The following is a 26236-nucleotide window of genomic DNA, read 5'->3' as shown; positions in this document are numbered from 1 at the left end:
GATAAGGCTCTTAATTAGCTGTATGTGCCACAGGGTCGATGGGAAGAGCATAGTCAATAATGATTGAAATAACATAGAAGTAAGTGTTCCAGAACCTGTAGGTGACACTCCGAGCTTCTGTGCTATGTAACACCTAATAAAGGTTGTTCAGTTGCTTTCTGATGATTACTACTCTAACCTGCCCTCGGTGTTTCTCAGAACCAACCACACAAAGAAAAGGTACTCATTCCGTAATCATGTTCTTTTAAGTTAGCCATGACCAGGATCTTTGCTTGTATGGAGGCTATTGGACTTGCTTTCAAGTTAAATCATGTCCCAACGAAGTCGGACAAAATTACACAAACATCCTCGCGGATTGTGTGAGCAATTTTTCATTTTTGCTAGTGGTTCACATCGCCCCAAGTCAGACAAGTCTTATGGCGACGATGGGATAAGACAGGGCTAGGGCTGAGAAGGAAGTCACCATGGCCGTAATTAAGGTACAGACACAGCGTGTGCCTGGTGTGAAAATGCGAAACTACGGTAAACCATATTCAGGGCTGCTGACAGTGAGGTTCGAACCCACTGTCTTCCGAATACAAGCTAACGCTACACGGGGAGAGGTGTGCAGCCAATTCGCTCGGGGTGTATGAGTAGCTAGTGCCATGTGCCATATTTCTGTACATTTTTCATTGGCATTTTACTAAGTTTATATTATCAGCGGAGCATCCGAACGCAGATTAAGGCTATAGGTTTGAGCCCGAATGCCCTTTCTGCCATCACTCTCCAGTGGTTTTGTAATTCCTACCCGAATCGTCATTATTAAAACAAAGGAACGTAGAACATCTTACATTGTTGATAGCACGTGTAAAACTTATATGTCCCCATTTGATTCAACAAAATAGAGATGTCATACATTAAGTACCCAGATGGGAATCATTATTTGTTTTACCGATTGTGAATATTGTAATATTCAAACTCTTAAGCTTTTTCGATCGTGAAATTATCAACGTTTCGCCTCAGTATGGCATCGGCCTCATAAACTGATGAGTAATCTCGCTATTGAAAAGGTGTAATGAACTTCAAAATACTTCTAAAATTGATATGAGTTATGAAATCGTCTTATCTGAGTTCTTTAATATGGTGTATTCGATCTCCTTAATATTCAATCCTTGAAGACTCCTCTTGGGCTAGGCTTACCGAAGGAACTGTGTGCAATGTAATCTTCTCTGTTAGAATTCCTGAAATCGTCAAGGAATCCTGTGTTATGTACTGAATGGATATGATGCAACAAAGATCACTGAACCATGATCGAAAGTTCTTATAATGTATGTAAATAGAACTAAATGCGAATATAGTAGTTTACGTTCATGAATAACATAATTACAGTTGAGACTATGACCTACATGTCAAGTTTCTTCAGCGGAAACGTCAACTTGGTAGCTTATCATGATGAGTTATAGTGACACTGTCCAGCGTGCTGGCCTTTGGTCCAGGGGTTCCCGGGTTCGATTCCCGGCCGGATCGGGGATTTTAACTTTCATTGGTTAATTCCGATGGCTCGAGGGCTGGGGTTCTGTGCCGTCTTCATCATTAGAATTCATCATAGGTAGAGCCCCATCCATATAGACGCGCAGGTCGCCTATAGGGCGTCAACTCGAAAGACCTGCACCAGACCTCTTCGAGGCCATACGCCATTATTATTTTGTTATAGTGACATTTCACCTGGCCGCCGAATTCATAAGGTACACTGTAGAGATAATCTGAACAAAGCCATTTGGCTTTTAGGCTAGCGTATGTTGTTTAAACCTGTCTTACCTTCAACGTAGCCCTTTTCTAACTTCAATTATAATGTACATGAAGTAGGTATGTACTGGTAAACGTCTACTTGATACCGTTGGGAGGATAGATAACAATCACAATAGGATTCTAAGCCTCTTGAAGTTGTAAAGAGTGCTCTAAGGACATACTTTAGTACAAATGCTAGTAGTTTACGGATAGACAAAAACTTTAAGTTCTGAACTTTAGAGGACTTTTTCTGTTTTAGGAAATAAGACAAGTGTCAAACAACATATGGCAAGTATGTCTTTTTTTAAAAACTTCGCACGGGAGCAATTTTGAATTTATGGTGATAAGGCTTGTAATATTTTCTTGCGCTGGGCTGAGTGGCTCAGACGGTTGAGGTGCTGGTCTACTGACCCCAATTTGGCAGGTTCGATCCTGGCTCAGTCCGGTGGTATTTGAAGGTGCTCGAATACGTCAGCCTTCTGTCGGTAGATTTGCTGGCACGCAAAAGAGGAGCTGCGGGACTGAATTCCGGCACCTCGGCATCTCCGAAAACCGAAGAAAGTAGTTAGTGGGACGTAAAGCCAATAACATTATTATTATTTCTTGCAGATGACGTAGTGTTTTTCTTTCTGGTGTATGTATGTACGTAGCCTAGTGCGTGGTTTTTTCGAAGAACATTCCGGCCGCCTACCTGTTAGCTCGCTCCTTTCTCCCCATACAATATTTAAACCAGTCCTGCGCTTGCAATAAAACAATGATGACTTGTAAACCATTCGTGCAAATTAGATACTGTATTTTGTATTTTTTTAATCAGATTATCGAGGCGAATAAACAATCTTGATAAGGATTATGTGATTAATCTAATTTTAAAGTTGATTTTTAACTCAAAGTTAAATATAAAAACTCTTACATATAGGTATATGGTGTCGCAGCTGTTTTTTAGTTTCTTTTAGAGCTTTTCATGTTCAACAATTATTTCAGAAATACTTGCGGTCTATAGCTAACGCTTCAGGCAGCGTAAGCCAAGGAAGAGCTCAGTTGGCCGTTTTTCTTTGGCTTCATTCACTAAAACCGCCTCTGCTCGGCTCCCTATTGTTGTAGATTAATGTTTCATATTCTTAAACCGCCCACAATAACTGCTCTATACAACGGCGAAAACCGCATCAAAGGCTCCTTGGTTCTTGAAGTGAGCCCGCACGAACACAGACAACATCTACCGGTGACTTTGTTATAATATGTATAGATTAACGACGGTGGTGGTGGTGATTACTGTTTTAAGAGGAAGTACAGCTAGGCAACCAGGTCTGCCAAAGAGGAGTTTGAAAAGGTACAAATAACAACAAAAGATCAGGTCTTCATAAGTATGCAATGACTTTTACACCAACAGATAACAACAGAGAGAAAAAATATAACGAACAGAACAGTGATAGTGCGGAATGAAGATTACGCACTTCGCTGTATTCTATTTATTTTCTCTCTTGTTTACTTTGATGTTACAAGTTATTGAAAACTTGTGAAGACCTGACCTTATGTAGACATTTGTATCATTTCAGCTTACAGTTTGGAAGAACGTTGTTAATTTCCTAATGAAGCACATTTAATTATCATGTTGTGTGTGATTATTATATTCTAACATTTCCTATTGCATAAGTCATCGTCTTTTCCTAACTTTAGATTTGTCTTCCTCGTTAGCTAGTATAAGTTTTACTGAGGTATGTTTGGTAATATAATTTCGTGTGGCCGTTGCTAACCAGGTGGAGCCCTTGTAAGGAATATCCTCCGACGAGGGTGGGTGGTGCCTGCCGTTTGTGGGGAACCCTGTGTTAGTATAGTGGAGGATAGTGTCGAGTGTGATGTGTGAGTTACATGAATTGTGGAGGCAGCAGAAATACGTAGTCCTCGAGCCAAGGGAATTAACCCTTTAAGATTAAAAGCCCTTGACCCTAGCGGGAAGCAAACCCGGGGCTCCAAGGACCAAATACCAAGGCGCTGACCACTCAGCCATAGTGCCAGACGGTATGTTAGGTTTAAGCAATATCTGTCTGTTAGGTCATCAGCCCAAAAGCTGGTTGGATCCTGAAATAGCACCCCCAAAGGCTATGCGATAATACATCCGTGAAATAATATACTTCAAATTACAACCACAATGCGTATTAGGCTCACAGTAAGCGTGCGAAATAGTTGTATACCTGAACTGAATGTGTATTCCCTTAGACATTTTATACTCTCTTCTTGCAGCTTTATAAGGACTTTCTTTCTAGTATAAATCACGTGCTTATTTATATGTAATTTGAGTTATGTCTCCAATTATAAGCTTAAGCCACATAACCGACCAAGTGGCTGCCTGGTTTAGGTCACGTAGCCATCGACTTGAATTCGGGAGATAGTGGGTTCGAACTCCACTGTCGGCAGTTCTGAAGATAATTTTCACATCCGGCAATTGCTGGGGCTGTACCTTAATTGAGACTTATATATGTCGGCGCGACGTAAAACAAAGTGTAAAAAACTTAAACCACATAATTTTAAAACAAACACGAATACTTGAAAGTTTTAATACTTCTTCTTCTGGTGACCATCGTGGAGTCACGTTCCCCCTCCCATTTGGTATTTCCCATATCAGAGTTACCGTATCTTGGATGTCGACCTCTGTCGGAGGTTCATCAGCGAGCCGGATGACATGAAATAATAACACATTAGTATGATGCTCTTCGCTGGTTGTGTGTACAGGATGGTCTTCTGCACTTGTTTCCACGTTTCCCTTCCGTCTTATATTCTATGATCAGTTGGATCAGGCTGTACTTGTCATTTTGGAATATGTTACCGAAATCGGCTGCTTTCCTCCGCGCTGCGAGGGTAAAAACTTCACATGATCTCTCTGCACGATGGAGTGCCTTCTCGAGGGTGTACGACACATCCGCATTTTCGAAGCCATAAAGTCAGTTCTTTGACGAAGTCATTAGTGCCCATCCTTTCACACCATAAAGCAGCACCGGGCAATAAGCTCACTGGACAAAAAATTGTCACCCCTGGAGAAACCATTACAAGCAACATGTAATATCGCGTAACTACGCCTCTGCACTTCATAACCGCCTGGATTCAGTTAGGAAGCGAGTCCACAAGGTTGTGCAGGTATGTCGCATCCAGTTAAGCCACTCGCTGAGGATTTGTTTGCGCAATTCCACCAAATTGCGGGGATGCTGATGTCAGCGTTTTAGCCTAGGACCTACGAAAGGTTTTCATTCTCCTCCCCTTCCCCTCATCGAAGGGGAGGGGTGGGCCAACTAGAAGATAACACCTTCTCTCTGGTGTTTTACCCGCTGTTCCAACATGTCCCACAGATTTTTAGTGAGGTCCAAAACAAGTAATTTTGAGGCCAATCGAGATGTAATATGGTAAGGGAGTGTTCATAAAACCAGTCACGTATGCTTCCAGCCCGATGAACTTTGCTGTTGTCGTCTTGAAAAATCGGGGTATCAATAGCATGCTCATCATTAGGGCCCGGATGTTTATGCAGTAATAGGGTAGAATGCAAACTTACTGAAGCGAGTAACGAGTAGAGTCTACCTGCACGACGGTATTGTTATGAGGTTTGCATTAACACTAGGGGTTCTGCCCATTAGAACCCTAATGTTTATGCAAACCTCATAACATTACCGTCGTGCAGGTAGACTCTACTCGTTACTCGCTTCAGTAAGTTTGCATTCTACCCTATTACTGCATAAACATCCGGGCCCTACTCATCATGCTGATGTTGACTGAAAAGCAACACCTGATCATCCAGGATGTTTAAATAAACCTGCTGGTTCATGTTAGTGGTCACCTCAGTGGGCGGACCCAATCTATGATGCGAAAAACACCCCCAAAACATCACAGACCCGCCCCCGGACCTTGCGCGCATCCAGGATAAAATGCTTATTTTGGCCTTCGGTGTACTCGACGACGTGCGTCATTGAAATACAGCCGAAAACGTGATGCGTCAGCTACTGTCCACGTTCGATGATTTCTAGCCCATTGAAGACGCGCCGCTTTATGTGCCTGTGTGGACAATGGCCTCTTGCGAAGTGACCGACTCCCAAATGTTGCATTGCATGCAGTTCCCGTCACAATGTTCTCTCGCTAACAGGTCGGGATGGACCTTCATTCACTGACTGCAGCAATTCCTGTCGGTTTGGAAGCGATTTTGATTCACAAGCCGTGAAACGCGTCTCCGGCCCCTTTCAGTCAGGATCCTTTTCCGACCACAATTCTGACGTCGTGTTTCGTGTCCACGTGTAGTAACACCACTGCTTGTAAACACTTTGAACAGTCCGTCGGAAAACACCAACAAATCCAGCAACTTCAGTCAATCAATCAATACTGATCTGCATGTAGGGCAGTCGCCCAGGTGGCAGATTCCCTATCTGTTGCTTTCCTAGCCTTTTCCGAAATGATTTCAAAGAAATTGGAAATTTATTGAACATCTCCCTTGGTAAGTTATTCCAATCCCTAACTCCCCTTCCTATAAATGAATATTTGCCCCAGTTTGTCCTCTTGAATTCCAACTTTATCTTCATATCGTGATCTTTCCTACTTTTATAAACGCCATTCAAACCTATTCGTCTACTAATGTCATTCCACGCCATCTCTCCGCTGACAGCTCGGAACATACCACTTAGTCGAGCAGCTCTTCTTCTTTCTCTCAATTCTTCCCAACCCAAACATTGCAACATTTTTGTAACGCTACTCTTTTGTCGGAAATCACCCAGAACAAATCGAGCTGCTTTTCTTTGGATTTTTTCCAATTCTTGAATCAGGTAATCCTGGTGAGGGTCCCATACACTGGAACCATACTCTAGTTGGGGTCTTACCAGAGACTTATATGCCCTCTCCTTTACATCCTTACTACAACCCCTAAACACCCTCATAACCATGTGCAGAGATGTGATTACCCCAATGAAGATCTTTCCTTATATTAACACCTAGATACTTAGAATGATCCCCAAAAGGAACTTTCACCCCCATCAACGCAGTAATTAAAACTGAGAGGACTTTTCCTATTTGTAAAACTCACAACCTGACTTTTAACCCCGTTTATCAACATACCATTGCCTGCTGTCCATCTCACAACATTTTCGAGGTCACGTTGCAGTTGCTCACAATCTTGTAACTTATTTATCATTCTATAGAGAATAACATCATCCGCAAAAAGCCTTACCTCTGATTCCACTCCTTTACTCATATCATTTATATATATAAGAAAACATAAAGGTCCGATAATACTGCCTTGAGAAATTCTCCTCTTAATTATTACAGGGTCAGACAAAGCTTCACCTACTCTAACTCTCTGAGATCTATTTTCTAGAAATATAGCATGCACCGTACGGCCATGGGCACGACCAAACACGATTGCTTCTTTTTGCCTCTCTTGTCACGTCCTTACATCTACCTATGATGACGTATAGTGTCCGCTCGAAACATCGGTGGCTCACTGATCGATACTGCCTTATGCTCGCATAGAGGCAGTGCACGTGCGGTTGAGCATGGGACTTCTTCGCTGTGTTTAATGTTCTATCTGTGTGTGCGCACTAGAGTTAATGTTGAAAACAATAATTCTTAGCAGACTACGAAAAACGTAAAATTAAGCAAATTTCCCCAATTGTGCCGAAAGTTGAACGTCTAAAGGGTTCGGAAAAGTTTCAGGATGTGAGTCGTGGATAGCTCTATCAAACTTTTCAAAAAATTGAAAATCACTTCCGGCCTAAATGCAGTTCTGAAAAAACAGCCTGAAATTGCTTGTTCCTTTACTCGTTTTGTTTTTTATTTAAATCTTGGCCAAATTAATTTATTTACATAATTATTTCTGTAATGCGTTGCTTGGTTCAATACCCTCAGCGTTTTTTGATGTTTTGAAAATGTCCACATCGAATGTAGTTATAAGGTCTTGTGAAACTCTGCATTGACTCACATTAACGCTCGTAGTGGTGCTTAAGTGAAACAATGCATTCACTCACATTAGCGCTCGTAGTGGTAGAAAAAGGTAAACTGCTAATCTAATCGACCGGATAACGATGATTAAAAAAATGATTGTAATTTTTAGGAAAAAATAATACTTTTTCATACTTTATTATATTGTATTTACCTCAAATTCGTAGCTCATATTCCTAGGATGTTTCCAACAGTGAATTGCTTGCCTGAAGGGCTATAACTGTGGTTTTTTTTTTGTCTGGGGAGCTTACATAACACTTCACGACGCGCAAAACGAGTTCCGAATCGGAGATTATGATTGCTCATAAAATGTTTCAATTTTAGAAATACACTTCTGACAGTGTCTGTTTTTGCTTTGATTTCTACATTGGGATCCCATTTTTGTGTTAGTGAGCATCTTAACTACTGAATAAATATAGTAAGACTAATAATAGGACAGGCCATTACAAGACGAAGGAGCTGAACACGTAACTGTCCTCGGGACCTAAACTTCAGCCTCTGTTCTGCAAGCAGGTGCTTTAACTGTTTGCGGTCGGACAGTTGATTCAGTTGAGAATAACATTTACCTTTTTTGCTGTGTAATTGTTTATGTATGGAGAAATCTGCAGGACGGGACTGATAACCCTGTCAATTTACCCCCTTAAAACATCTGCGCAGTCTAGAAGTCCTAGATAGAATTATTGCGAATCTATTTGACAAGTACACTAGGGCTCTTGCCAACGGCCGTAGCCGTGTTGAAACACCGGATCCCGTGAGATCTCCGAAGTTAAGCAACATTGGGCGTGATCAAGATTTGGATGGGTTGCCACGCGCTGTTGGTGGGAGTAAGGGAATGGAGGAGCGGAAAAGAACTGGTCACCCTACCGTACGTAAACTCCGGCTCAGGCACACCTCTGCGGAGGTTAGGACCTGCCTTCGAGCAGAATACACTCTTACCTTACCTAGGGCTCTCTTTCAGACCTAAATATTTTCAGTGTAATCTTGGATATAATCCTACTGCAGTTAGCCAACAATACATTGAAATAGGAGACTATCTCTTTATGGCAAATTATTGCGGTTACATCATCGCAAGGATCTGTGCTGCAAAGGTAGAAATGGACTTGGAGCTGAATCTGTCATCCGTAGCCGACCAGGTCTTTTGAGTTCAGGTTCTCAAAGCGACCTGCGCATCTGTGAGGATGGGGCCTTCCTAAGATGAATTCTGATGTTGAACACTGTACAAACACCCAGTCCCTGAGCCAGAGGAATTAATCAATGAAGGTTAAAAGCTCCGACCCGGCCGGGGAATCGAAAATGGGACCTCTTGGACCAAAGGCCAGCGTGCTATCATTTAGCTATGGAGTCAGACAATTTCCAATATTACCTTTGTATTTTACGTGTAAGAAACAAGCTGTTGAATGCCTTACAGAGGGACACAGTACATTAAAGTTTAATTTTCTGATTTAGATGTAAAAATGTTCTAATTCGCAGCGGTGCAGCATTGAAATAATGTTCCTTATTCTGAGAATGTATTCCTGTCTTGTTCGATACTATTTCTATGTTGTTTGTTTTTCTGGTTTTTCTCTAGAAGAGGACTCCACTCCCGCTAACCTAGATGATCGCATCATATTCCGTGTACCAACCAAACCTTCGGAGGAAGAGGACCAAGGCGGTGCAAAGAAGAAAGACGAAGGACGCCGTTCATCAAGCAAAAGCAAAGGGAAGAAGATCAAGAACAAGAGTCTGCTGTCATTCGACGAAGAGGAGAATGATGATAGCTGATTGTGTGTGTATTTGTGTCTATGTCAAAGAACCAGTTCTTGATACTTTTACGAAATTTGACCTAATTTGTATGTGAAGAGTTTTGTCCTGTGTGATTCAACATTTTGGAATTAAATGTTTAACCCTCAAACACACGCATATGGGGTGGAATCCACCCCAGGTCATTTTATTTCCTAAAGAAATGTACAATTAATTTTTCTGTGCTCTCCCCGCTCTTGTACCTTTTTGACCGGATCCCCACAGAAAGAGTCATTCATACATAATCTATCTTAAAATCTCCAATTAATACAGTAATTCATATTTTACAATACAATATTATGTGGTGTGGAAAGCACCCCCACGCGTGTCTCTGCGTCCTAAGATCTGGCGCGTGTGCTTGAGGGTTAATAACTTGATCGTATGCATAATAGAGATCCTGTTTCTTCTTCTTCTTCATTACAAAGTTTAGACCAATATGGTGTCTTCATTCTTTCCTTAGCCTCCTCTGTGGATCCATGTTAATTGGCCTGCAGATACAGAAAGGTAACGTCAGAGCGTAGTGGAAGTTGACGATGTAATGAGGAGTATCGTTCAGGGTTGAATTTTGAATTTGAGTCTTCTGAGACTAAAGAGCCCCTTTTGTAGTATCTACATTGAAAACAATACACAGAACAAGTCTCTGATGGGCGGTAATAACAGTACAAGTCAGTTTTGGGCTAAATCAGGATAAGTAGATATTTGATATCATCAGTTCGATATCTGTTAAAGGACAGATGGGTAGACTGTAACTCACAGCTTGCCATAACACACTGCATCCCATAGTGTGCACATATTTCTGTTATTGCATCCCATCGCATTGCAGAGAAAAATGAGGGAGAAAATTAACGTCTGAAGTTTGAAAACTGAAGAACATTATAAACACAAACTACATAAAATATATTGGTTAACTTGGTTCAATAAGGAGCTATGCTGATGATGAACAAGGAGTTAGTGTAATTATCTGAAATGCTGCCAAAAAAGAAGGAATCAATTTACAGGGAAATGAAATTACTAAGATTAAAACAGAATATCATGATAACAATGGCTTATGGAAAATGAGAAGATTTAGCGAACATGCTAGAATGATTTCACGAATATATCATACCGAAGCGTAAATTGCCAAATTGATATTACTGTTTTTGTTCAAGAATTATTATATAGTTTAAAATCTCTTATCACAAAAGCAAGCATAGGAAATATAATTTGTAATAGCCCATATCTTACTTCAAATCTTGTGACATTGAGCATACAGAGAAATACACCAAATAACGTGCATTTTCCATACATTGATATGTACAAGTAACTGTGTTTTTTTTTTCAAGTTCACCTTTTTATATGTCAAAATGTGATCTTCCCTGTATGTCCATTGTTATAAAGTATAATTTTCGTAATTCTCTTAGTAGATTGATAAGAACTGTATTTGTTTAGGGCAGATTGTGGTCAGTCACGAAAAACAGGAAAATTCGTCTACACAGCACCATAATGGATGGAATAAAATTTCTTTCGGGATCCTATGTCACCTCAACGACATCAACAAAATCATATTTGAACATTTTTCTTGCAGTGAATCAGTTTCACGCTATGGCACTGTTACTGACTGATAGTGCGCACGCAGTACTATGCACACCTCCTCACAGCCCAGTCAGTTGCTTTGGAGACACTGGTGAAATTACGAGTGAGCTGCGGTAGTGAAACAGTAATATGGCGAAATCGCCAGCAGAAAGGCAACGAGAATACAAGCAGAGTCTGAAGGAGAAAGGTCGGTATAAAGAATGGTAAGAAAACGTAAAGATCGCAAAAAGAAAAGAAATGTCTAAAGAATGACTAAAGCAGGAATAGAGAGACTACAGTTACAAAATAGAATACGCAAACAAGCTCAACGGAAAAGGGAAAAATTGGCTTGAGGTTACTTTCTGCCATATTTGGACTTAAAATTCAATGAAACTTTTCTAATAATACCATGGAAAGGGGCAGTAAATACAATTGGAGGCCAAGTAAAACGAATGGCGTGGGTGGCTGTGAAAACTGGAAATAAGGTACAAAGTGCTGAAGATATTGTTTACGTTTTGATCAATAAGACCAAGCAAATTACTGTTCAGGGGATAACACAGGTTGAAATAGAAAAGGTAAAGATATATCTTGACAAACGATGTTAACATAAATCAGATATTCCGATATTCCGGCCACACATAAAGTTCATAAAGTTATGTTCGAGTATTGGGCGAATATGTTATAGAATATGCACATGTGAAAAATCAGTGAGAAGGATGCACAAGTTTCGCAATTAACACAAAAACTGTCCAACAATGAAGTGAAACGGCTGATAATAGATAACATTGGCTTTCTAAATCCTGTTATCGATTTCATGTTCGATCTTAGCATCTTCAGAAATTTCTGTACCCAGGTAGTTGTAAGTACTGACTTGCTCCTGTTCTCCCTTCCAGTTGATGTTGACGTCTTCTTCCTTGCCTCCGACTTTCATCGTTTTGCCCTTAGAGGCATGATCCTGCATACCTCCTTCTTCTAGAGTACTTTCCCACTCTATTACTGCCTCCTGTAGATCTTGGGGATTGCTGTTAATTAAGATAATGTCATCTGCATAGACCAAGCTCTGCAAGTAAACAGGGCGTAACTGCCACCTGCCTACTTTATATTTCTTTCTTCTTTCTTTTTCGAAGCTTTATAACTTGGTCCATGAAAATGGACTCAGGCAATGTCCTTGTTTCATACCCCTTTTCCATTCTGAAGGTCTTAATTATCTGTCCATTTATCCTAACCTTTCCAAAAACATCCTTATGGATATTCTAATTTACTCTAATAATCTTATCTAGAGCTTGGCTTGAAGGGCTTACCATACTTTTTCTAGGGCTTATCATACATTTCCTCAGGCACAGAATCAAATGTTACAGCTAGATCTAACCGTGCTAAGTATGCCTCCTTTCCTTGACCTTTCATCTTCTCGGTCAAAATTCGAATGCAGCTTACAAGGTCGTGAGTTTGTCGTCCAGTTCTAAAAGCAGTTTGTTCTTCCTCTGGCTCTTGTTCAGTATGCTGTCGGGAATGCTTTACAACAATCCTTGTGTACAGTTTAAACGCTTCACAGGAGAGCCATATGGCACGATAGTTTTGATTTCCAGTTGTACTTCCCATTCACTTGGTATTTCCTCCTCTTTGCAGGCTAATTGGAACAAACCTCTCAGCCGTTTCAAGGTCTCGCTATTGCATCTTTAATCATCTCTGCAGTTACATCATCAGGACCTGGTACTTTGTACAGCCTCTGCTACTTCAGCTTCTGTAGTACAATCAAATGTTTCTTTAGGTCTTGCATGGTTATTATTATTATCTGAAAAGTTAGATTTTCTGCCCTTAAATACTTCTCTATAATAATGCTCCAAGGCCTTGAACACCTCCTCTGTTTAAGTGGCAAGCTTCCCAGTCTTTGTTTCAATGTGTCTCATTTTCTTTCCAAGTTTCCCTCTAAGGTTTCTCATCAGAATCCGCAACCTTCTAATGTTACCTCTGAAGTCACTTTCTGTTTCATTTCCGAATTCTTCTCACGCTGCTTTCTTTGCCTCTTTAATTATTCCCTTGGCTTCATTTCTTTCCTCCACTTAGACCTCCCTTGGCAGGGTAGTATTTCTGCTAAGCATCTTCTTTCTTTTTAACGACGTCTGTAACCGTTTCATTCCACTATCTTATCCGTTTTTTGCATTCCACGTACTACTCTCATCCCATAAACTCAGCTGCCTGTAATATAGTTCATTAAATGCTTTCCACACTGCCTCAGAATTGTTCATATCTTTAGTTTCTTCTGTCATCTCCAGTCGATTATTTACTTCAACCGCATACATTCCTTAACTCTTCAACATTTATTTTGGATTTATCCTTTGGTTTTTCTACCTTTGGTGTCGTGATAGGCACTAGCGTGACAACGCGTGTATACTTCTTGGGATTGGTAACATGCCTTCCTAACCGTGTAGTCTTGGCTTGCAGCTGCTGCGTGGCTGGCATGGGTGTTCCAGGAGGGGAGGAGTTCGATGAGGTAGTACTGTACGTGAAACAGCAACGCAATCATCACTTTTGGTTGTTCCTCCTGATCTTATTACGGTAGTTTAGGGTGGCGTAAAAGCCGGTTTCAGTCTGTCTATATTAACAGTTTGTTTAACTGCTGTTGTGGAATGTGCGAGACAAGACATGATATGGTCCATTGTTTGTTGGCTGCAGGGGTTTTCTATGATCATCATTCGAATACAAACGAATTGACTGGTCATCAATGCTGGACGTACAAACACTTTCCTACTGGTATGGTGATCAGTTGGGACAGGTTTCAAAGTTCTCATCTGTACTCGTAATTTGAAGACAAAATATGGGATGTGTGTGATTATCTCTTGATTTTGAAGGAAATCTGCGTTTAGCCTGATTCCTGTACCATAAGTCATTCCCTCAGCTATGCTGTGGTCCTGATGTCGACTACACCCACTGTAGCCGTCAGACATTTGAAAAGTTGGCTTTCAAATTGCCTTCGACGGTCAGTAGTGATGATCTGTGGCACTCCGAAGCGAGCTATCCAGGTGGATAACAATGCAAATGCAACTGCTTCAGCTGTGATTTCAGTGAGGGGGAACTACCTCTGGCCACCGCGAACTTTTTACACCAGGGCAGACAATTATGGATGGAGTTGAAGATTGGTTTCCGGAATGGTAGATGTATGTACGGTCGAAGGTTCTCTTGGGTTGCATAACATACGAGGTCCGTACCATTTTGTAATGCACTATCTGGAACACCAGTGAGGTGGTTTGCCTGAGTTTATGAAGTTCTTCATCGGACTGTTTATCTTTAGCAATTTCTTCCATAGTGAAGCTTGACTGGATAACAAAGGAAGAAATATGTGAGAAAGTGTCTGCTGCAATGTTGTCTCTGTCACAAGTAAATGGTATAGGCCTACCTGTTGTGGATTGTCCAATGAAGCTGATATGGTGAACTTGACGAGGTGAGGGTTTGTCTGAACGCTGTTGAAACATGAAGGTCAGTGGTTTGTGGTCAGTGTAAATTGGAAAGTCACATCCTTCCAACATGAACTTAAAGTGTTTAACAACAGCGCAAGCAGCCAGAACTTATCTGTAAGTGAAATAATTCCTCTGGGCATCTGTGAGCTAGTGCCACCTATGTAAATAATGTATATAAGTATTCTTTGCATTCCTCACTTCACTTCCATATCTAGTTTTTATTTCTTTGGTTCTCATGACAATAATCACAAAAACGAACTGAAGTTGTTGTACATAACCCAGCTTCTATCGGTATTAAAGGTTACTTATTGGTAATAAAGTACTTCCAATTATCAATTAATCCACAGTGTCCTAAAAAGCGTTTTCATGACCAGTAATTTGTGCTTTGTACAGAGTTCTGCACTGCGGAAAACTCACACTTCTTGTATAACATAACGCGTAGATGGCGTACATGTGAAATAATCTATAGCACTACATACTCTTCTCTCATGTGCAACAAATGCCACTTTGCGTACATTTTTTGTGTGTGTGAAAAGAAAGTGTTTCCAATCAGTAGCTGGTTCGATGGAGAATTATACCATTCTGTTACCATTCCTGTTTTATGTACCTTCAACTCCGTGTTTTACCATACAACCAAAACCAAGTGCTGCATCATTACCGATCTGGACATTCTAATCTCCCATTGCTACGATTTGACCATTATCGTCTCTTCCTTTGTCAACGGTGTTCTGTAGAGTGCAATAGCAATTATCCGTTTCAGGTTCTTTTTTATCATCAGTCGGAGCATATATTTGGATCCATGTGACTGTCTCCTCCATTTGAAGGTCTATTCTTTTCTAGAGCTTACAGCTTCCCACAATGTTAGTTTAGAGTCCAGTGCCTCATTCAAAATAATATCAACTCCTATTTGGATCTCTGATCTCTTTTACTCCAGAATACTTCAAAGTATGGCCTTTCTCTAGCTGAAGATCCCAATTCTCTTATCGTCTGTGGGTGGGGAGGTAGAATAACACCCATGGTATACCCTGCCTGTCGTAAGAGGCGACTAAAAGGGCCCAATGTGCTCTTAAAGTGGGGGCGTGGGTTAGCGACCACGGGGCCCTAGCTGAGTCCTGGCATTGCTTCCACTTGTGCTGTGCTCCTCACGTTCATCTACAGGTATCGTATCTGACCTCGCTTGGTCAACTCTTATTCTTTTCCGACGCGTACGATATTACGTATGGAGGCCTAAGGAATCTTTAATTTTCACGCCTTTCGTGGCCCTTGTCTTTCTTTGGCCGATACCTTCATTTTTCGAAGTGTCGGATCCCTTTCATTTTTTCTCTGTGATTAGTGTTGCATAGAGGATGGTTGTCCAGTTGTACTTCCTCTTAAAACAGTAACCAGCATCACCATTGTTAAAGAACGCCTTATAATCTCCAATCTCTTCCTCGTTATCTCCCTTTACCTGGACATCATTAACTTATACCCAGACTCCTCTTCTTTTCTGATCCAGCCAGTTTTACTTTATTTCCAGTAATATTGATAACACCCCATCTAATGCCATTTCGTTCGCCAAGTTGTTTCCAAGGAGTCCAATGGTTGTGGAACTTCATCTTTCCCATACGTCTGAGGTCTTCTTAAAAAGATTCTGAGCTCGGTAAATTTCTGTGAAATAGGGTTGCACTCTGCTTAACACACAGTCCCAGTGAAATTTATTCTCTCACAGTTTAGAGCCAGTGTTATAACAAGGGTTTAAACTCTTGGTTCAGTTCAAACTTGGTTTATCAGTCAGTTCAGTTTAACTGAATGTTAACTTGATTACCGCTCTTTTCCCGTTTAAATTGAAGTTTAAGGCTACGTAACATTACAACGTGACAGAACGAATGGATGTCGAGGATATTTTCGAAGTGTTTGAAGAAATACTTACCGATGATGATGAATGCATGTCAGTCAATCAATACTGCTCTGCATTTAGGGCAGTCGCTCAGGTGGCAGATTCCCTGTTTCCTAGCCTTTTCTTAAATGATTGCAAAGAAATTGGAAATTTATTAACATTTCCCTTGGTAAGTTATTCCAATCCCTAACTCCCCTTCCTATAAATGAATATTTTCCCCAATTTGTCCTCTTGAATTCCAGCTTTATCTTCATATTGTGACCTTTCCTACTTTTAAAGACACCTCAAACTTACTGACGTCCTCCCACGCCATTTCTCCACTGACAGCTCGGAACATACCACTTAGTCGAGCAGTTCGTCTCCTTTCTCCCAAGTCTTCCCAGCCCAAACTTTGCAACATTTTTATAACGCTACTCTTTTGTCGGAAATCGCCCAGAACAAATCGAGCTGCTTTTCTTTGGATTTTTTTCAGTTCTTGAATTAAGTAATCCTGGTGAGGGTCCCATACACTGGAACCATACTCTAGTTGGGGTCTTACCAGAGACTTACATGCCCTCTCCTTTACATCCTTACTACAACCCCTAAATACCCTCATAAACATGTGCAGAGATCTGTACACTTTATTTACAGTTATATTTATGTGATTACCACAATGAAGATCTTTTCTTATATTAAGACCTAGGTATTTACAATGATCCCCAAAGGGAACTTTCACTCCATCAACGCAGTAATTAAAACTGAGAGAACTTTTCCTATTTGTGAAACTCATAACCTGACTTTTAATACCGTTTAACATCATACCATTGCCTGCTGTCCATCTCGCAACATTATCGAGGTCATGTTGTAGTTGCTCACATTCTTATAACTTATTTATTACTCTATACAGAGCAACATCATCCGCAAAAAGCCTTACCTCTGATTACACTTCTTTACTCATATCATGTATATATATATAAGAAAACATAAAGGTCCAATAATACTGCCTTGAGGAATTCCCCTCTTAATTATTACAGGGTCAGATAAAGCTTTGCCTACTCTAATTCTCTGAGATCTATTTTCTAGAAAAATAGCAACCCATTGAGTCACCCAAGTGGTTCAAATCATTGAACGACCACCGGCACCACGAGTTTTTCGAGCAAGGGTACACCACTTTCATTCCCCCTGTGGGTGGGGGCGGTAGAATAACACCCACGGTATCCCCTGCCTGTCGTAAGAGGCGACTAAAAGAGGCCTCAGGGGCTCTGAACTTTGGAACGTGGGTTGGCGACCACGGGGCCCTTAGCTGAGCCCTGGCATTGCTTCCACTTACCTGTGCCAGACTCCTCACTTTCATCTATACTATCCGACCTCTCTTGGTCAACTCTTGTTCTTTTCCGACCCCGACGCTATTAGGTTTGCGAGGGCTAGGGAGTCTTTCATTTTCACGCCCTTCGTGGCCCTTGTCTTCCTTTGGCCGATATCTTCATTTTTCGAAGTGTCGGACCCCTTCCATTTTTTTTTCTCTGATTAGTGTTATATAGAGGATGGTTGCCTAGTTGTACTTCCTCTTAAAACAATAATCACCACCGTACACCACTTTCATGTATGGAATGAAACAGTTTTTAAATAGGTTTAGACTAACAAAACGAACTGCCATAACCCTATTTCAGTAAACTGGTGCTAGAGTAAAACACGCCACGAAAAGGTAAGAATGTATAAGTGACGTTTTTGAACCGTTCTACTGTCAAAATGTAAATTAAAAAAATTGAATAACTTCCTTCTATTTCAGAAATCATCTTTAGAACCCCTCAGTGAGCTACTAATAGCAATGCAATTTTATGCCTCCAGTAGTATGCTTATCACAATGAGAGATTTCGGAAGAATTCATAAGGTCGCTGTGTCTCGAACTCTATTGCGTGTGACAGATTTTATAGTTTCTCTTGTTTCACGGGAAATACAATTACCAACAGAGGAACATGACATGTCAGTAAGTAACAATATTTACAAAATTACTAACTTTCCTAGAGATATTGGTGCCACTGACTGTACCCACATAAGAATAGAGTCCCATGTAGGAGATTCTGATGAGCAATGCAAAAACAGAAAGGGGTTATTTTCATTAAACGCGCATGTTGTAGCTGATGCAAATCTAAAAATCAAGAATATTGTAGCAAAATGGCCAGGATGGGCACATGGTGCTACCATGTTCAACAATTCACGATTGAGGGCTCAATTTGAATCAGGTGTGCATGGCAGTTCTCTGTTGCTTGGGGATTGTGAGTATGACATCAAACCATATATAATGAAAAAACTACAAGGGCGTAGAATAAAAATTGGCTTAGTAAAAATGTATGTGGTGCATTCGTTTTCAAGCGACCCTCGAATTTATTGTTTGACAATGAGCGTATCTATGACATATCTGTTGTAGTGATATTCTTGTTTGTTTACACTTCTTGTTATTGTTATCGGTAGTTCAATCTTCTGCCTGCTGTCATTTCTTGATGGATACAGTACTTTTGCATCCATCTCTTGGCACAGGCCAGAGTAAAGTGTAGCTTCCACCGAAGTCCCAGTCTCATCCATGGCTGTGACAATATGAAAGTTGCTGGGGTATGGGTAGTGCTGAGTAATGACATTCAGAGCACGACTAGTGCATCTGAGTGTTATGAAAGGTGCTGCTCATAGGGTCGGTCGTGCTGCAATAGTACCTTCTGACCCAGTGAGGAAAGCAATGGCAAACTACCTCACTCTTCATCTTGCCTAGTACGCCTCATTTTGGTGCTGCAGTTGGTTTTTGGGGTTTTCTTATAACCGCATAACCTTTGGTGGTGCTATTTGAGGATCCAACCAGCCTCTGGGCTGATAACCTAACAGACAGACAGTTCAATCTTACGTAGATGTTTTGAGATTGTGTGTTAATTTTGAGTGAAACTTCAGAAGAATAAAGAGATTCAGATTCTATATGGTACAGTATGAAATATGAAAAATGTGCTTTAAAATAAAAATGTTACTTGAGGCAGAGGGTTAAGCTTTTGAAACTAGTTTCCGAAACATTAAAATTTTCATCACAAGAAACGTGACATTTCAAATAAGTATTCGACCGGGCGAGTTGGCCGTGTGGTTAGGGGCGCGCAGCTGTGAGCTTGCATCTGGGATATAGTGGGTTCGAATCCCACTGTCGGCAGTCCTGAAGATGGTTTTCCGTGGTTTCCCATTTTCACACCAGGCAAATGCTGGGACTGTACCTTAAGTAAGGCCACGGTCGCTTCCTTCCCACCCCTAGCTCTTTCCTATCCCATCTTCGTCGGTGCGACGTAAAGCAAATTAAAAAAATAACTATTCGCACGTTTCACGTCAAATTTAACGAAGTGATCGCATTTAATTAAAGTAATGGGGGTACAGACATGAAACTAATACTTAAAAGTACTATTTATAAACTCATATGAATAATTATTAATTTTATGATGGCTTATCCTGTGAAATAAATTATCTGTGTTCTAAGGGAATGAAAAAAATCTCCAGTTTCTTTTCAGAGAAGTTGTACTTTTTGGGAAAAAAATCAATCAAAATTTCGAAAAGCCTTAAAACAAAAACCTTGCGATAGAAATAAACATTTTGACATCATGTACAGTATAACAAGGAAAAAAAGAGATAGGCATGTGCTAAATTTTGAGAGTAGGTCTCCTGTAATTGCAGAGAAGTTTAATTTTCCCTTTAATGTATCGTTACTAACGTATAAATCTCCGTAAGTAAGACAGACAGGCATTGGATGCATTCCTCTATTTTACACTCATTTTATATTTCTGATTATAAAGTGGAATACCATAGAGTAAGCGTTTGTTTAACGTCCATTGTAACTGCAAACGGTCTGAAATAGTGAGGGTGTCGTAATTTTTCTCATTGTTCTTCAAGATGCCTCAGTGCACGACGTGGAGTCGATGCCTTTAAATATCCTCAAATACCATCGACCTCAGTCAGGATCGAGCCCGCTGTCTTGAGAACAGTAGGGCAGTCGCTAACTTAAACTTAATGCGGCACTGACAAGGAAACCCTTCCATCTGTAAGTTTCCGATCTGCTTGTGATTTGGTACAACGACTTTGGTTAGGAATGCTTTATTTAGCAATATCAGAATTAGATGCCCATTCGTATATATAGCACCTACTCTGGGGTGTCAGAGTTCGCTCATTTAAGCACCGTATAAACAGGAGTGAGCGGCGGGTAGCAGGAAGAGGCGGGGTCGCCGGTCAGTTCATGTGTCGCGCTCTCACTCTTTCTCCCTCGCGCACATATTACTTCTCCACCTCTACCTGCTTTCCACCGCACACTCCTATTTACGCGGTGCTTAAATGAGCAAACTTTGACATTCCAAAACAGGAGCTAAATATATAAGGGCCATTCAAAAAGAAACGATCTGGAGGCTATATGGAAACCTGTACAGTTGTTTCAACAGTATTGCCCAGCACTGTTGAGGCACTTATTTCACTGCGATACAAGGCGGTGAATGGCCGTCTCGTAAAATTCCTGGGGCTTCGTTGTGAACCAGTTCCGAACGTATTGTTTGACGTCGGTGTTCGAGGTAAATCGTTTGCCTCTCAGAGCCTTCTTTAGCTCACATTGGATTTTTTGAGTGGCGGCGACCCAGCATGCTTCCACTGGAGGCTTTTCGTTTTGACTTGGATTCGAAGTGATGACATGTCTCCAGCGATCACTCGTGACAGGAACTCATCCCCTTCCTTGGCATAGCGGAGCAGATGTTCAAGGGAGTGGTCCATTAGACATTTTTCCTGTACTGGTTGAATACTGTGAGGCACCCATTAGGTGTACTTTTAGCGAAATTTCAATTTGTCCTTAATTATAGCGTCGACACTTCCGACGCTCACTCCGACCTCTGCGGCAATGGCTGCTACCGTAACTCGCCGGTAACAATGGCATCGGTAATGCGGTGTGGCGTTCCAGACCGTGTATCACCGGCCAACGACATGCGTCCTTCCCTGAATCGTTTGTGCCATGTCTTGACCCTTGCAACGGACATGCAGTGCTCTCCGTAGATTTGTGCCATCCTTTGATGAATTTTCGATCCCCTCACTCCTTCTGCTGTCAGGAAACGCTCTACACCCCTTTGCTTTCCTTTTGAAGCCTCCATTTCACTGTTTTCAGCACGACTGGGTGGAGTGGACGATCAATGCGTGCGTGTTGCTCGCTCTGTCGTCACGTAGTATGCACCCATGTGCCTCCAGCGGCTAGTTTAGGACCTCAGTGGTCTTATAGGAACCGCACCTTCTTCCGCAGGCAATTGCATTAAGATCCTTTAAGCGGTTTTCATATAATTGCTTCCGGCTCATTTCTTTTTTTGAATGGTCCTCATACGACTTGGATTTGACTTTTGATAGGGCTGAATAAAGCATTCTTACTGTAGTCGTTGTACCAAATCTCAGTCCCATCGGAGACTTACAGTTGGAAGGATTTCCTTGTGAGTTCGAAAACAATACAGTACTCTTTTCTCTCAGTGTCACATTAGAGAGAATAAAGTCCATGATAATGATCGGGGTAGTTATTTTTTTAACCGTTTTGAAAGGATAATACGATCGCGCACGGTAGTTATTAGACTTCGGCAATCTTTATGAAACAATATGCGGTATTTTCCAATGAGTTTGAAGGAGGAATTCTGGGATGTGTTAAAAATCGAAGAACACTCAACCGCACAAAAAATGACCGTCGTTTAAGGTGACTGAAAAAAATCCTCTTGTGTGAAATAGGATGAACATATTGTGCAAGTGGTAGATTTTTAAAATCTATTTACAATATGCTTTACGTTGTAATGACACATATAGGTCTTATGGCAACGATGGGGTATGGAAGGGCTAGGAGTGGGAAAGAAGCGGCCGTAGCCTTAATTAAGGTACAGCCCCAGCCTTTGCATGGTGTGAAAATGGGAAACCACGGAAAACCAACTTCAGGGCTGCCGACAGTGGGGTTCGAACCCTCTATCTCCCGGATGCAAGGCCACAGCTGCGCGTCCCTAATCGGGTAGAATTCCAAGTACAGTATCATCTCTTCGGCCATCAGCCATCCACAGTTTACAAATATCCTCGCGTTTCGAGAATGTATAAAAATTGTTTCTTTGCCGACCAAAATTTGTGTGCTGTTGAGTATACATATTATATTCTACTAGTGAGTGATAATATTGGTAAGGTTGTAATAGACCACTGCAGCTCTTCTGGCTAGCATCTGCGGGGCGTTTTGTGTGAATTCGGCGAAGAAACGTTTTTTCAAAAACATTTTGAAGTAATACCTTAGAAAAATAAAATAATTAGAGATATTTATTTCCGAACAGGAAGAGTTTTCTCTGTTCAACAGTCTTCATTATATTAAATATTGAATATAGTATATTTTTCTTAGTCAACTTTATACATAAACATTATGAACAAACTATAAAAGATAGAAAAATAATTTTCTTTTATTAGCTTCCTAAAAATTATCAAGGTTGTCACAAGGGCAAAGCATGAGAGACACAAAATATGGTTATAAAATTGCTGATGAAAAGTAGTAGAGGATATTAAGGACAATAATACATTGTTACGTGGCATATAAGTGATTTCGTAAAATCGCGACAGATCCCTTAACTGTCGGGAGTGCAATATCTTCTATGGTGTTATTAGGGATGCCTAGCATTTTTCAGAAATTTACAAAAAGGCTCAGTGTCGTTCCACGAGCACACACCATCAATCCAATCACCTCATTACATTCAAAGTTGGACTTGTTTTTATACAGGTTCCGGCGGAATTAATAGTAGAATATGAAAAGGACAGAACTTCGAAACAAATGGAAAGCTTTATTGAAACACATATTGAAAACAAAGAACAATATATGCCATTACATAGCATATATGCCATTTGCTATGTTTTGAATTTAACACCCGACAGATGGTCGCCATCACGTTGAGCGCATTCCTCCAGGCGGCGAACGCAAGCTTGCATCACCCGCTCCAGCATGTCCAACGGGATCTCTTCCACAACTGTACGTATCCTTTCCTTCAGCTCAGCCACGGTATGAGCACGTGTGGCGTACACTTGAGTTTTCAGGTATCCCCATGAGAAGATGTCAGAGGCAGTCAAATCGGGCGACCGTGCTGGCCAATGAATATCGCCAAATCGGGAAACCAATCGATCAAGAAAATGACGCCGCAAGACAGTCATGGACTGGCGCGCCGCGTTGATGTTGGAACCATATGTCGTTGTTCACTCCTGGAAGGAGGAAGTTATTTAACATTTGGACATAGCGATCACACGGCCATGAAGATCCTCCAGAGACTTCTTCATCAGTGGTATATCCTCTCCTTTGTAAAGAGTCGGCTAGCACGTGACGAACGGTGTGGTGACGGACACTGTGAAGAGTTTCACCGTGCGGGCAAAAGCCAAGGGCGTGTGGAAGGGTTTCGATCTCACTGTGGCAACTGTAAAGAATGGAGCCACGCCGCACCACACCGTTCACACGTTCACAGTGCAGGGGTTGTTCATCCAGCCAAAGAGGATTAAATGGTGATTCTGTTAATTGACACCACCGTCTACATAAAAATGACCCTCATCCGACATCAGTATGTTGTTCCGCATCTGTGGTTCGGCTGCTAAAAGTTCCAGGAAACGCAACGCAAAGGTTCGCCGGACATCTTTATCTTGTTCGTTTAGTTTCTGTGCGACCTGCATTTTGTATGGGTGGAAGTTCAGGTCAACAAGGCCAAGTCATGTCTGGCTGCAGAACGCCGAAGACTTCGAATAAATGCTTGACAGTCCTTCTCCACTCGCTCCGGGGTCCGCGGTATCTTTCGTCGCTCCGGGATTTTCTTCTTTGCACTCGATACAGTAGCCATGAATTGTTGCACCGACCGTACAATCGTCCTATGATCCGGGACTTTATGATGTCGGCCAAACTGAAATGACGAAGAACTAGTCGTTGAACGGAGATGGAAGACTCGTTATTTTTTAAATACACCTCAACGGGGAATGCTCGATGTTCCGAATTTCACAAGGCCATATTTATAAATGGCAGTCCTTCCTATATTCAGCGCACGCATACTTAGTTCGCGCAGGCGCAACAATGACGCCGTACTACGTGACTCAAATCAGGCTATTCATTCCGGCGGACCCTGTAATAAGGCACTGTAGGTTCGTAGATAGCCTTCTCATTGTCAACCTCCTGTGGCTGGTCTGAACTCAGTTCAAACTTCATGGTTGGATCTAGTATTTAGCTAGTTTTTGAGTCGGCTTTAAAGACTATGGTGTCTATTCGCCTCGTGCTCCTTTGTATAGCGATTCCAGAGACTTCTTCATCCGTGGTATATCCTCTCCTTTGTAAGGAGTCGGCTAGCACGTGACGAACGGTGTGGTGACGGGCACTGTGAAGAGTTTCACCGTGCGGGCAAAAGCCAAGGACGTGTGGAAGGGTTTCGATCTCACTCTGGCAATTGTAAAGAATGCAATAATATCTGTTTTAAGAATACAGTTATTTATTAACATTTTCTGTAATAATATTTATTAAATTTGACTGACATCCCTACATTAAAAGAAATATTTTGAAAGAAATTACAGTTTTCTCTTCAAAGTCCACGGACCTACTACGCTGGCGTAGCAGGGGGAGAGGTGATACTCCCACGTGGCGCGTCCTAGGTGGCGGATAGGGGCGACCTAACCGGCTTGCCGATGGACTTGAGCGAAATAAAATAGCTCTCGCGGACCAAACACACAACCCCCTGTGGGTGAGACGCAGACGAAGAACACACCCACGGTATCCCCCGCCTGTCGTAAGAGGCGACTAAAAGGGGCGACCAAGGGACGATTGAACTAGAACCATGAAACTACTCGTGATTAGTACCACCACGCGGGGAACACCATGGGTCGCCTTTACTTCCTAGTGTTACTACTATGTTAGATACACAGTAGGTTTGGGTTTAGTAGCAGCAGAGAAAGGTTCACTGTGGGTTTACAGTACCTGTGATTAGTACCGCTATATGAGGAACACCACGGGCTTACGTTGCCTGTGATTAGTATCATTATGTGAGAAACACCGTAGACTCGCGGTGTCGCTCATATCTGTACCCATATTGAGGAACACCACGGGAATACCGGCGCCTGTGATTATTATACATACCGGTATGTGGGGCACACCGTGGGTTTGCGTTGCCTATGAGTGGCGCCATTATGTGAGAAACAACGTAGGTCTGCGTTACCTGTGCGACGTACAATACTTGTGAGTAGTACCATAATGTGTGTAACACCGTGAGTCTACGTCGTGATTAGTACAGCAACATGAGAAATACCATGGTTCTACTTTACTAGCGATAAGTACCATCATGAGGGGCCGTTAACCTGTATTTTGGGCCCCCTTTAGAAAACACCGATTCAGGATTGTGCTTTGGACGCAGTCTCTTGCTACATAATACTATTGTTTTAAGATAGTTTCTGGGAAGATGGGGCATTGCGGGTCGGACCCACTGATTGTTTTAACTTGATTGAATTCTAGTCAGTGGATCGATTTTGGAATTATTTGTAACTTTCAGTATAGTGAGTTGGATCCGCTTATTATTTTAAAGTCATATTCATCCATTCATTCTTCATCTTCACATTCTGTATTCTGATCAGTGGATGAATTTTTGACTTTTAAATTTTCATTAAATTTCGTACCATTAGGGGCCGATGACCTAGATGTTAGGCCCCTTTAAACAACAAGCATCATCACCATCATCATCTCTTCAAAGCAGGAGACAGACTGGGTTTACAAGATGTTAGGAAGTCTTTCTGTAACTGTACGGAAGGGAATTTATTTGTACAGTTTTAAAAATTCGCGCGTGAACTTTATACAACACCATAC

The 26236-nt window shown here is 41.5% G+C and overlaps 1 protein-coding gene across 1 annotated transcript in view; it reads left to right on the top strand.

The window, feature by feature from the left end:
* Window positions 1–9908, top strand: part of LOC136872695 (uncharacterized protein KIAA1143 homolog) — a 465865-nt gene extending 455957 nt beyond the window's left edge. Inside the window, exon 3 of the mRNA XM_067146519.2 lies at window positions 9299–9908. Coding sequence (XP_067002620.1) covers window positions 9299–9492 — 194 coding nt within the window. The 3' untranslated portion in view covers window positions 9493–9908. The remainder of the gene's footprint in view (window positions 1–9298) is intronic.
* Window positions 9909–26236: the final 16328 nt, after the last annotated feature.

This window comes from Anabrus simplex, chromosome 4 (assembly GCF_040414725.1).
Source record: "Anabrus simplex isolate iqAnaSimp1 chromosome 4, ASM4041472v1, whole genome shotgun sequence".
In the NCBI taxonomy this organism is placed as follows: domain Eukaryota; kingdom Metazoa; phylum Arthropoda; class Insecta; order Orthoptera; family Tettigoniidae; genus Anabrus; species Anabrus simplex.
This window is presented reverse-complemented; position numbering and strand designations above follow the sequence as displayed.